The sequence below is a fragment of the Cygnus atratus genome, chromosome 6, assembly GCF_013377495.2.
Source record: "Cygnus atratus isolate AKBS03 ecotype Queensland, Australia chromosome 6, CAtr_DNAZoo_HiC_assembly, whole genome shotgun sequence".
Lineage (NCBI taxonomy): Eukaryota > Metazoa > Chordata > Aves > Anseriformes > Anatidae > Cygnus > Cygnus atratus.
This window is the reverse complement of record NC_066367.1, coordinates 26,271,636-26,285,296: the sequence shown is the minus strand read 5'-3', so window position 1 is coordinate 26,285,296 and position 13,661 is coordinate 26,271,636. Positions and strand designations below refer to the sequence as shown.

At 45.8% G+C, this 13,661-nt stretch overlaps 1 protein-coding gene across 1 annotated transcript in view; it reads right to left on the bottom strand.

Moving 5' to 3' along the window:
- TFCP2L1 (transcription factor CP2 like 1) overlaps window positions 1–4,077 on the bottom strand; it is a 32,815-nt gene extending 28,738 nt beyond the window's left edge. Inside the window, exon 1 of the mRNA XM_035569581.2 lies at window positions 3,951–4,077. Within this exon, the coding sequence (XP_035425474.1) occupies window positions 3,951–4,012 (62 nt within the window). The 5' untranslated portion in view covers window positions 4,013–4,077. The remainder of the gene's footprint in view (window positions 1–3,950) is intronic.
- Window positions 4,078–13,661: the final 9,584 nt, after the last annotated feature.

Genomic DNA, 13,661 nt, shown 5'->3' with positions numbered 1-13,661 from the left:
GGACAAGGGGTGATGGCTTTAAACTAAAAGAGGGGAGATTTAGATTAGATATAGGGAAGAAATTCTTTACTAGGAGGGTGGTGAGGCACTGGACCAGTTGCCCAGAGAAGCTGTGGCTGCCCCATTCCTGGCAGTGCCCAAGGCCAGGCTGGATGGGGCTTTGGGCAGCCTGGGCTGGTGGGAGGTGTCCCTGCCCATGGCAGGGGGTGGAATTAGATGGTCTTTAAGGTCCCTTCCAACCCAAACCATTCTGTCATCTTGTGAACCCACCTCTCTGATAAACAAAAGCCTATCAGAAGAAAAAAAAGCTGGAAAGGACACTATTTTGACAGCTAAATGTCAGCTTAGTAAAAGTTCTGCAAGTATCAGCAAAGGGTCAGAAGCACACACAGGCCTGATGTAAAAAAGGAGCCGTGCGTGTACCTGTCATGAACTGTTGGATTACTCGACTCCTAACATCTCCTCGCACCTTAATAAATCTGATCTTGAGAAATAGCATAGCCCTTCAGACATCAGACTACCCTCATGAAAGCAAACAGGTGCTCAGCAGCAGCTTCACAAGGAGCTGTGCAGTCCCAGTTCTCCCTCCCTTACAAGATGTTCGTGCTGACTTACAGCCACACCGACCCCAGCTCGCACTAATCCCCAAGCAGAACGGACGTCAGCGAGGCTGACAGCACAACAGAATGATTAGCACAAAAAGATGCCAGGAATAAGCACCCTCATCTCAGCATGTCTAATGCTGGAGAGCCCCATTAGCCTTTCCTGCATCTCTAATATTTCAGATCACTGTATCTACCTACTTAAGACATTAATACCCTTCCAAATTAGGAGGATTATACTGAACACAGACAGTTCAGAATAAGTAATCAGGTTTCTTTTTCTCTGCTTCCTCCATATGTGTGAAGACTCAAAATTCCCATCACATAGGCTGCAGTTCTGCTCCCTTCAGTAATCCCCACACACCAAAAGCTTTCAGAAAAGCTGCTCAGGAGAATGCCAGTGCATATAGGCATGCTGCCTATGGAAAGAGTGTTAAGAATTTTTCCTTGCCTGTTCAGTTAATGATCCACCTTGCATTCACTCATAACACCCACGACCTTGAAGGCTACCCAGGTCATCAGTGAAATGGTGCAGCAGTTTATAGCAAACTGCTGAAGTGCCTGCTTCAGGTACTCCTGTTTATGGAGAAATAAAGCCAGAGAGCAAACCGTGCCACTTCAGGAGAAAAGAAACACCCATCTATTTCCATTTCCTCTTCCAACTGCACCCCCTCCATATTATCACCAACTTGAAAGCACCCAGCCCCGTTCGCTTACTGGCATTACTGACATAAACCACTGCTCTTACCCAACTGCGACCATAGAGAGGTTTTTTTCCCTTAGTGATGATTTACTACAGTAATGAAGTGACAGAAATGCCTCCAGTAGATTTCTGAAATAGATACCATTGCTCCACACACACGCAGGATCTGATACTGCTCCAGCCATCTCGCTCACCCCGGATGCCAACATTTGCTCTCAACGCACTCCTCTGCGCAACGCTAGAGGAATGCACGCTGCCTCACGGATGAGAGCAGACCGAAAACTCTCAAGTCTGAGAGCTTCCGAAGCTCTGCAAAAATAAAGAGCATGCAAAATCTGGCCCAGGGTTAGCAGCTAGGTGTATCATTTCCTCCCCTTCTGCTGAAACAGTTGAGAAACTTAGGCAAGTGGGAGCTAAAATTCAAAATACTGTATTTCACATCAGGCTCTTAACACCCCTATATTTGCCAGAACAGCTGTCTGATAGTTGATGACCATAAGCACTGACAGACACATGATTTAGTTTCTGGAAAGCTTAACCATATCAAAGCACTAATGAAGCCACACATATAAGTCACCTTCTTATTCCTATAGCATTTCAGCCAGTGGTATCCCTAACTTTGGATCAAACCCTCATGAAACATTTCACCTTACTAGAACTGTTTGGAACATAGAATATGTGAACAATAGTTGAAGGGTTAAAAGGATTTCTACTGTGTAAGTATATAAGACACCAATATTTGTTCAACTCCCTTCACAAGTGCTACAAATCAAGTTTCGGAAAAAGCAATTTTTTTTTAAAACATCCTTTGGCCCCTGAAGAATCCTTTAAAAATAGGGCAGGGGGAAGGAGGAGAACCTTAAAACTCTCCCAAGTTTCACCTTCATGCTAAAGCTTTAGTATTCTCGTCTTCACTAAAGGTTGGTCCACTTACCTGGGGAAAGGGAGAAAATTTGCAAGACAGATGGCTCAGCCAGCTGGCAGAGCAGAGATCGAAATACATATGTTTCTATGAAAATGAAGGAAGACTTGCAAGGATTTATCTGTAGTATTGTCTTGCTATAATTACAAATACCCACTGCAACCACATCACACTGAGGTATGCCAGAGTTTACACAGATGTCTCGGATATGCACAAAGCCTTTGATCATTACAAAATTATAATCCATACAAACTTTTCCCATAGCTACCTCAAGGACTGTACTAGTTCAGCTTCCTCTGCTGAGTCTCAACCAGAGGATACAGACAGCCCTCACAGTCACAGCCCAAAACAAAGTGTCCCTTTCTAGAAACGTATGTCTTGACATCCTCCCATCAGTTAGTCAGAGTTAGAGGTCTCCACAAAAAAGTGTTTTATTCAACTGACCTTTCCTGAAATGCCTGAGGCTATTGCTTAATGCTGCCATAAACCTGGTTTTAGAGCTTTTAGTCCCATGGTCACAGTGGCAAACACTCGCTAAAGGTGACACTTGTTGCTGAAGCACTGGCAGGTTACCTGCACACCAGCAGCCTTCCTGCCAGACCATGAACCTCGCAACTGCTAGCATCAATCAGCAGAAATAATCAGATGTTTTCTGGCCAGTTCAAAGCAAGCAGAATTGTGGGCTTGAGCCTGACCCAGACTCGATGATCTTGTAGCACTCTGATGCTATGAACCTATAGTGTTAGATCAACCTGAGCAGCATAAGAGCTATCACAGCAACCATAGGCACAAGTTGCAAGGCTGAGGCTCGCCTGCTACTACTGCTCTCACTGTCCTCATCAGCTTTGCAAGCACAGAGCACAAGACTTCTGCCCCAAGCACATAGGTAAAATATTTACTGGGGTAGAGGAAGGAGGTGAAGCAGCCTATATGCAGAAGCAAGGAAGGCTGCTGGCAAGCAAGAATCTCACACTACTGTATCATTTGATAATGGAAAGTGATTATTTGGTTGAAAAATTCCTTTGCAAATACTGATAAGGAGCAGGAATTGTTACAATTGCATGTCGCATTGAAAGAGCAGCATTATCAGTGTGTGAGGTGCTTCGCCGGACAAACTGGCCATCTCTCGGGAGCAGCTATTTGGGGTGCATTTGGAAAGCACGGCTGTTGGGCCACCGCCAGAGCCTCCACTGCCGCCCGTCAGTGAAATCGGGCTCCAGCGGAGCAGCAGCAATCGACACCAGCTGAGAGCCCAGCCTTATACATTCAGAGAAAAATAATTCATAAGCACCCAGCAAAAAGGAAACTCCCAAAGTTGCCTGCTTTGTTGTCTTCTGGAGGGAGGAAATACGAGTTTGCGCTAACACATGTTGCAGACTATTGTTCAGCAGCCCTTGTGCTTAAATTAGGCACATTTAATTAAACACGCCTGTGTGGAGGCAGGAAAAAGCTGGTTTAGACAAGTTCAGAAAGTGAAATTAAGAGCTTTTCGCTCCTTGCCCCAAAAAGAAGAGGCAGAAAGCCCGTCCTGAGCAAACGGGGCGCCCTCCGAGCCCTTCTCCAGGCTCCCCCTGGGAGCCCAGCCAAAGCCCCAGGGGGCGAAACTCCCGGCAAGTCGCCTGTGGCGGTGGTACCGTGGGAGGGAGAAAGGAGCAAGAGGAAGCCCACACCTCCCAGAAAGAGGGGTCTCTGCGGGCAAAGCCGCGCTCACGCCGGGACTCACCGCAGGTAGCTGCCGGTGGAGTGCTGGTTGTAGTGCTCCGGCTGCGTGTGCCAAAACAGCATCTTGGGCGGGGAGGGGGCCCGCTGCTGGCACTGGGGGAAGGCGGCGAAGGGTGGGGGCCAGCCGGGCTGCCCACCCCGAGACACCCCGGGCACCGCTCCCGCCAGCTCCAGCCGCGGCCCCGCCGGCTCCCGGCGCTTTTATGGCCCGGCCCCGGCCGGCGCGGGTTGGCTGCGTTCGGCGCTGGAGGGCGGCCGAGCCCTCCCCCGGCCCGCCCCGCTCCGCCTCGCCGGGCCGCAGGTGGCTGAGGGCGGTCCCGGGGCGGTGGCACCGGCACCGGGAGCGGGAGGAGAGGCGAGGGCGGCCGTGGGGAAGGCGCTGCCCGGCCCGGGAGAGCGGCAGCGGGGGCCCGGGGCAGCCCGCCGAGGGACGGGGGAGAGCTCGCAGTTCTGTCGCGACATGGCGGCTCTCATGCCCGCTCTGTCACAGCGACCGTGGCAATGTCCCCACCGCCCCGGTTGGCATTAGTGAGGCCAAGCGTGAAGGCACCGTTGAGGCCCCTGAAAGTCCCTGTGCTTTAAATTAAGGACAGATGGTCGGTTTCACTCCGCGCTGCCTCATACACCGTCCTTCCCCTTGTGTTATCGTGAACGTTCCTTCAGGTGGCAAAGCGCTGGTGGAGGACCAGCCTCATGGCCAGAGGACCAGCCTCAGGGCCCAAGGCCCAAGCTGTGTGGCAGCACAGCCCCAGCCTCCCATGCCCATCACGTCCCTAACTCACGGTGCCCACTCATCACACCTTCCTGTCCCACCGATCCTTCAATTGTTGGGACAGAGGGAGCCACAGGATGGAGGGGGGTTCCCATTTGGCCATGTCCTATTGCCTATCCACCAGCAGAAATGGAAAACAAACTCTTAATTACTCCGAGTCATTAAACATCTTCTGATCTGTTTTGTAGAAGGCTTCCTGGTCAAGTTTCAACTGAGAAAAAGGCAGCTGACGCACATAACTTGCTGCTTGCAGCAATTTTTCAAGGTAGCTGTCGGCATATATCATTATGGACTGCCATGCTTCACAGCCAAGCTAGCAACGTTTCATTGTCAGGTGGAATTTTTATCCTGCCATGATTAGAGTATCTATATTGTCACAGCACCCATAGATCATCATTAGGTCCAGCCCCAGAAAGTTAAATGCAGTGTACCTATAGGCATGGGCAACTGATATCCACATGCATCACAAGTAGAACAAGGTAATCTGAAGGGTAACCAAGCAGTTTCACAGAGGTGCTATGAGTCTTCAAGTATTTAAGAGATATTATTTAAATCTGCCAATCTCTGTTAGTATCAGACTGAGAAATAGCAGAAATAAACATATATTTAAGGTAGTTTCTCTTTCCTCTGCTACTATACAGCTAGACACACACCTGCTTCTTTCAAAGCAAAATGGCTCAAGTTATGTCGGAACTGTCTTATACTCTTAACAATATTTAGCTCTGCTCACACAACATCTGAGCGGGAACAGCTGTTCGGACCTCAATTGAGCAAAGTGTCTAAATATAGCTCCTGGACAGAGAAGCAAGACAAAGTTTGTGGAGGTGTCCAAGGACTCTCTAAACAATAAATATTCTTCCACAGTTCTGAGCATTTTGCTGTGCTGACTGGAGAAATATGTAGTCCAACTGAAGAATAAATGACTGTACTGTTCCAATTGAAGGATCCCATCAAGTCTGGCATGTCAATATTTTCTTTGCTCTCTTTCTAGAAGGTAAATGTGTTGGAAGGAAAATGGCATTAAAATGGCTTTGTTTCCTCTCTGGTCTGTGCTGAATGTAGAAAATAAAGTTAGGTCTGCTAATTAATTTTACATAGTCTCCACCAGCACCCCTGTCTTTGAAGTCTTCCTGTAAGCACAAATCTGTTGATAAAAATACATCTTTGTTCTTTGTCTACCTCTTTTGAAATAAATCTCAGCCCTCTTCTGGTCTAACTTCTGCTCTTTCTCCAGTGTGGAATTTTGTATCACAGCATCAGGAACCCTCTTCTGCTTTTCAAAATCCACCATATCACATGGCCCAAGTCCTTCTCTGCTACCCTCTGGGGCTCCCTGAATCACCGAGCACCTGCTCTTCCTCTTTCCTTACTACAGCCCCTCAGGAAAGAAATCTCCTTTGCTGCAGCTTTCTCACCTGAACCTCCCTTCACTCTCCTGCTCACTCCCAGATGAAAGTCTTTCCTCCCCTCTGCTGTGCTGTCTGCTCTTCATCTCTCCTTTTAGATGCGTGTTCAGTTGGCCACAGTAAAATGCTTTGTTCATATGAATAAAAGTGACTGAGTGAATATTTTGTTTGATGAACTTTCTACTTGAGATAATACTGTGAAAGGACTTTGGGGTATTTTTGCATGAAAGAGTATTTTAAAAATACGTATCTTTTCATGTGGACATTTGTGCCTGGGCACACAAGTGCCATGTCAGTTAGTTCAAGCTGACATAAAGATGAACTATGTTTTTAAGTATATTAAGTCCTTTTGACTTAAAATAAACAAACAAAAACTTCAAGCATTAATATGTGCACTTTCAGTTTAAGATGTTATTGCCCCCCCAGTTTTGCTCTGCTACTTTGCTAGTCATTACAATCCCCGTAGCCGAGCACTGAGCAGAAAGCACCTATGCCCTTCATCTGCTTTGCTGGAAAGTTGAGAGGTTTAGATCAGTTTCTTGGCACTTTGAGCCAAGCCAGTAGACTTTGTGCTGAACTGACTGAGATACAGCCACGTATTCTCCTCCTTTTTCCCTCTAGAAAAAAAAAAAAAAAAAGGCCGGGGGGGTCCTTTACCCAAGAGGCTAAAGGGAGTTGAGCACAGGAGCCTTATAACACTGCAGCGTTGGTAAGTAAAAGCTCAGATTGGCAAAAGTAATTAAAATTATCATGCACTTAACTGCCACCAAATTCAAAGGAAACAAAGCATCCAAATACCTTTGTGGATCCTGCCACAATTATTTAAATTCCTTCTGAAAAATCCAAAATGAGCTCCTACCTCAGGTAAGCAATTTTGTATTCAGGAAGCCCAAAATAAACCGAGTTGAAGGATCAAGGTTAAACATTACACTATTGAAGAGCTTCCAAAAGCTTCCATTAGCTTATTATGGCATTAGTCAAGGTTATTCAGGGATTACTCCAACTCTCTCCTTATGCATGGGCCAAGCCGTCTGTTTCTGCGTGGGCCCATATGCTCAAATATAATCTTGTATGTAAAGAGGAAGAGCATGCCCTCTCCTCTCACTGTCCTCAGGATCTCTGTATGACTGACTCTTTGTTTGCCAAATACATCCTTAATAGCTTTGTCCCTGGCAAGGAGCCTGTACAAGCAGAGAAGCTCCTTGCCTGTAGGCAGTGCGGTGCAGGCGAGGACAGCTACAGGACTGCTACAGTGTGAGGCAAAGAGTTAATCCAGGCCAGTATCTGCCAAGGGAAACCAAAAAGGAAAATGTGGCCCTGTTCTGCTTGCCCACCTCTGAGCCACCAGGCCCAGACCTTAGAGTTGGGAACTGTCGGGATGAACTGCAGGGATCTGAGATGATCTGCAGAGACTTGGGAAGGCCTTCTGGGTGGCCACCCAAGCACCGAATGTGCTTGAAGGAAAAAGTAGCATGGTGCCTTTTGTGTTGCATGTAGTTTATCTCACAGATGTCCAGCCTCTGCTCTGGGGATCCTTGGGAGAACTATGTGCTGTATCTAAGTAGGCTCTGCAAGATAACCAAGAAACAGTCCGTGCTGTGACTGGTTTATTTGCTCTACTTTTCCTGGAAAACACTGAAGGTACCAGAATCTAGAAAAGATTGAAAACCCATAATTCTAATCAGCTTTGACGTGTAGTCGTTGCAATGAGCAAGCTAGAGAACAAGAAGTCATTTCCCTACCCTCTGGAGAGAGGTCAGGATTATCATATGGCACTGTGCCTTAAGAAAGGAACAGCTTTTATATGGCCGTTCTTCTAAAAGCTGGCAAAATCATTGCTATGCCTTTGACTGGATTTGGGACATCTTCCAGTGGCAAGTGCTGGCTCTCACAGGTAGCCCACCACGCCCCAGGGTCTCCTCATCCAGCCTGGGCAAATCCATATTTCAGATGGAGACCAGCCCAGGTGGTACGAATGTAGACTTGGTGTTACAACCCAGAAGGAGGACACTGAATTGGGAAAGTTTCCTGATGAAAAACTGAGAATGACTAAGGTCTTGAAAATGTGAAAGAGACAAGGAGCTTAGTTTGGCTTTCTCCAGCCAAAGATTAACAGGTGACCCAATCATCGTCTGTAAATACTCAGACGGGAAATTAACATTTCATACCTAATGCTTCTAAACCTCACAGAAAAGACTCAAGAGCCACAGAATAAACATTGGAGATTAATAAACTGGGGCTAAGACCAGACTGCACAATCTAGCACGGAAGTTAAACAAACGTGTGAGCAACTTTGCCAAAGTCTGTGGTTAGCCCCCTTTCTCCATCCCCATTTTCTAGATGTATTAAGACTAGACTTTTCTCCCTAAAAAAATATGTTCCCGCCTGAACTGCAAGGAATTCATTTAAGTCCTGTGGCCTGTGTGACAGAGGAGAAGAAAGATGCTCACTAGGATCCTTTCTATCTTTATGATCTCTGACGTTGCCTCACTAAAGGCTTCCAAACTACTTCCTATTACAATAACCTCCCTGTTCTACCTTGTGTGTCTAAGGTGATGTATCTCCTTCCCAGACAGCCAAACACCCAGAAATGCTCATATGCCATGATGCTTTGTCAACACAAACGTCATGACACAATGAAAACTGCACTAACTGGACTTAATAGCAAAACAAATATCGGAAAGAATACTATACACAGTGACTTATTTATTTTCGTATTCAAATAATTCATTAAAACTCCCACCATTTTCTCGCTTATCAGAGGTCACCATCAAATTTCCAGTTGCCACTGAATTTCCAGGCACAACCAAGCACTGATGAATCCATGAGTTTTTTGTTTTTTTTTTTTTGACACAGAAATTAAGCCTCATTTGCAAGCTTTCATCAATGTCACATTAATCATTTTGACTGTCCTGACTTTATCAGCAGAATCATTTTTTTTTTTTCTTCCTGGTGAACATTTCTTTTAAAGTCATTTTGTTGTGGAAACAAAAATATTTACACAATGAGGATGATAGATGATTGGATGACAAAATAAGAGCTTTTTAAATGCACATTATACATCTATTGGCATTGGCTTTCTCATTGTGAGCTACAGGCTGCAATTACCAGGCCGGGCACTCTCCGTATGAGCAGACACAGTAGCTGTGTGTACGTTGCAGCGAGAGGTGAGCGAGGACTCCAGAACCGCCAGCACTGGTAGGAGAGCAGCACGTCTTAAAAGAGAAAAGAAAACAACAACGACAAAAGAAGAGCATGTACTTTTTGACCAGCAGCACACCCTGACTCTGCAGACAGCTGTGCCCAGCACAGCTCTCCGGGATTAGTTATGATCCTGCTGCCTGAGCTCGCTGCACGGAGCCTCCTGTGCGTGAGTGTTTGCTGTCTGCTTCTTGCAAAGGCAGCTGTCTTGGCTTGCATGACCTAATTGCATGGGGTGCTCGCACACCCCGTGGTGGCAGAGCAGGGAGATGTCACCACCCGGTGCTGTGTGGGGAGCAGAGGTGGGAGGCGAAGCATCTTCACCTAGAGCTGAAAGCAGCCCAGCTCTGCTTACTGCCAGAGGCATTTTGCTTCACAGCAGAAAAATGTGTAGCTGGGACAAAAATATCTGTGACAGCTGCTTGCATCCCACATCCGCCCACCAATCTGGTTTGCCAGCCTGCCCCCAAACAGCTGTGTCAGCACAAGTGGGGAGGGAAACGGGAGGGAAGGAGCAGCCAGGGGCCAGGCTGCAGCAGGGACTGCTTAAACCAGCTTTGCCAGAGAGAAGTGTGTGTGTGAAAGCACAGGAAAAGGTGCCAGAAGATGTCTAGTCTTAGATCCCCCAGACCAAGGCTGTGTCCGTTCCTCATGGAGAGGGAGTCCTCAAAGCCCGAGCAAGAGACGGAAGGCACCCTCTGCAAATGTGCAGACAGCACCAGATAAGGTTGTTGGCGAGGTAAGCATCAGCACTTCAACAGAGCAGGACCTTGGAAAACTTCAGGCCAATACAAAGAGCATGAAGCCAAGCAGAGACATGGGAAGTACTGCACTGGGTTGAAATAACCCCATGTGCCAGTTCAGGCTTGAAAACAACTGGCTGAGGAGCAGCCCTACAGAGAAGGACCCACGCGTTACCTTGAAAGCCAGCTTAAATAGCAGACAACACAACAAGTGAGGCAAACCACTCCTTGTAATGCAGATCAAGGGAAGTTCTTGTCTGTCTCACGGTGCAGTGGTGAGCCTCCAGTTCCAGAAGGATGTGGAGAAGCTGGACAGGATCCAGCAGGTGAGCTGCAAAAACATGCAGGGCCTAGAGCACTCGTTTTGGAGAGATTGACGGCATTGGGCTTGCTGAGGCTGCTGAAGATGAAGTTAAGTCAGGACCTAATAGCAGCCCACAAGCTATGCAAAGACAGTTAAAAAGATGATGGAGCCAAGCAGCAGCAGCAGCAGTGACCGACAAAATGGCCACAAGCTGTGGTTTGTGGGGGTAGATTGAACACTAGGAAAAACTTCAGTAGGAGTAAGTGCAACACTAGAACACATTACCAGACAGGCTGGGGCATCTCCATCTGTGGAGTTATTCTAGATTCAACCAGACAGAGCCATGGTTGACTTCCCAGTGTAGACTCCAGTCCTCTTTTGAGGTGGAGGATGGATTAGATACATCCAGAGGTCCCTTCCCACCAACATTTCAGTATGTTTGTGTAACCCTGCTGCAAGGGATACTATGGTTCTGACAGGTTTTACTGTACATGCCCCACCGTACCGCTCCTGCTCAAGGCAATATCCAGGCCTCACCACACAGGGAATGTGTGCTAGGTGACCCTGCTTGGCAGGGGGGTTGGCCTAGATGATCTCTAGAGGTCCCTTCCAACCTCAACCATTCTGTGATTCTGTAATGCCCAGGCATGTGGGATTGATTCCCACAGCTTCTGAAGAGACTCACAGTGAAAGGTCTACATGCTGCTCTACTGCATGCGCTCTCCTGCCCTGTTGAGACTTCTAAGCAAAAAACATCTGAAAAGTTTTTGTTGTTGTTGTTGTTGTTTTGTTTTAACTCTGGAGAAAAGGTGTTACTATAATTTCAACCTGGCAGAGCAAAGCAACAAGCAGACACATCCTCTCCAAAGTAAACTCCTCAAATGCGAACTGATTCCAGGACAATAATTAGACAGTTGAGCATGTAGAAGGATCTGAAATGCTCCACCCCAGGGCATTTATCTGTTGTAGGACAGCATTAAGCCTGAAAAATTACATCACAGAGCCTTTCATCTCCCCTTAAACACTTTAGAGACAGTTTAAATTCCTTGAAAGGAAAACATTTTAAGACCCTTCATGTACTCAAATGTCTTTCAATAGCTCCTCAGAGAACCCTTTGTACCTTAACAGTATCACAACTGACAGCTCACACGACTACTAGTCCTTCACAAATACTACAACTTGTAAAAACTCAAAATATGAGAAAACAATGAGCATTATTATTATAACTTTTAGTCTTTACTTCAAAGCGCTCTTCCATCAAATGATGTTTTCCATATAGAAATGCTCTAATTAGATGATTCACAAAACAAATTTGTAACGAAGAAGAAGATAAACTGGAAAAGGAAGTGTGGTTTCTGCGTATTAGCTACGTACAGTCTGACTGTAATTATTCTCAACTGGTATATCCATATATAAATGCAATTTACAATGACAGTAATTTGTACAATTATTCTAATAACATGTTATTCCCTTAATTTTTATAAACCCAGTTTAAGACTCTTTTTTATTTTGTTTGCACAATGATTCCTAAGTCTGAGTAATGACACCTCCCAAGTCCCCTGCAAGGCAAGGAAAGGTGAGTAGAGACTGATCTCTACTCACAAATGCATTTATTTCCTCAATATTCCTTGCTCTTGCTGGTGCAAGGTGTCACCTCTCATCTCTGCAAGTCCTGTGGGGAAAGTTAATCCATTTGTATTAACGTCATATGGTGGTGAACAGTGTGGATCTTGTCTACCCAATAACCTTGATGAGATCTGTAGAAATTTGCTTGACTAAGACTTGACAAATTTAACTCATTCCCACACAACCTGGGGCAGGCATCCTTGTGGTGGTTTAAGACACAGTTATTTCCAAATCTTTTAAGATAAATCAGCACCTATTTCAAGTCACTTTAATACACAAATCACCTGATTGCTGAGGTTTCCCTCTAGTGTTTGTAAAATTTCCAGGAGCAGGATGGGCTGGCAGTTTGAGGGCATGAACCACAATGAGTATCCTCAGATAAGATGATCTAAGCAATCAGAGCTCAGAACTGTCCCAAACCGAGGCTTGCTGGTTTGTTTTGATAGTGAAAAAACTAACCTCACTGCAAAATCCTCCTGGGCACCAGTGCTCTAGCTTTTCACATGATGTAGTTAGGCAGGGTCACCAGCAGTTCAGATGCACAGTATTCAGTACTGGTAACTCTATCGTGGCAAAAGCTACCTGCTTCTTGTCTCCTCTTTGTCCTGTTTCCTTGTTGCAGAACAGCTGATGGACTAGTGACACGCTGCACACTGAGGGTGTAGCCAAGGCACGGTGTGCCAAGCAGAAACTGTTGTCTTTGGTAGGACTTCATCTCAGGCTTGACATGCTCCCTTACTTCATAGTAAAGGCAAGCCTCAGACTTTCAGAGGAAGTTTTCCTTTGTTCTGCGTTAATCAGTATCAATTAATCAACATTTAGTTTCAGCTCAAGGAAGTAATAATTGTGTCCTGAGACAGACATCCCACCAGCTTCTCCAGATCCTATTAATCACCTCAGATAAACTGGCAATCAATTAACTGAGATTAAAAAGAGAAACATCTAACACATAGACCATCTTCTTTACAACATTCTGTACTTCCATCTCTACAGCACAGACAACAAAATTACTACCCAGCCTCCTCTGTGTATGTTCACATAAATGCAATATTACTTTTTCCATAAACCAATTTTAGTGGTTCATCCCAGGACATGGGTTCCTCTGACACTAAAATACACCACAGACTTGTTCCAGGCTGTCCCTAACCAAGGAACAGAATAAGACACTTCTTAGGTGTCTGTTCATATGGCATCAGCTAAATATCTGTTTTATCACAATAAAGTTCAGTCAAGTGTGCTATAGGTCCAGGCTGCCCATTGTAAAAGAAATGTGCAATCCTGAAGACAGGCTATTATAGATGGACTAAATAATCAAAGATGTGAAAAATATGAATACTAGTGTGAAATAGGAGGATAATCTTGTCTCACCTAGTTTTAGACATTTACAATGTGTAGGTCTGCCTTTATTACTTGACCTAATGTAAAAATCTATTTAGGCTAGGATGCAGCATCCTAGACTCCCTGGACTGTGCTAGTGAGATCCCACTGCCTATAAACATTAGAGATTAATCAGGTGAATCCTGCCAAACATCTGCTTTCATTTATCAAAACAAGGTTAAGAAACTTGATCACAGTTTATAAACATCTCTTGGGGAAGGGACTTACCATAACACAAACTGAACTGGGAGCTGACCCCAGCCCACAGAGGGTCCAGTTCGTA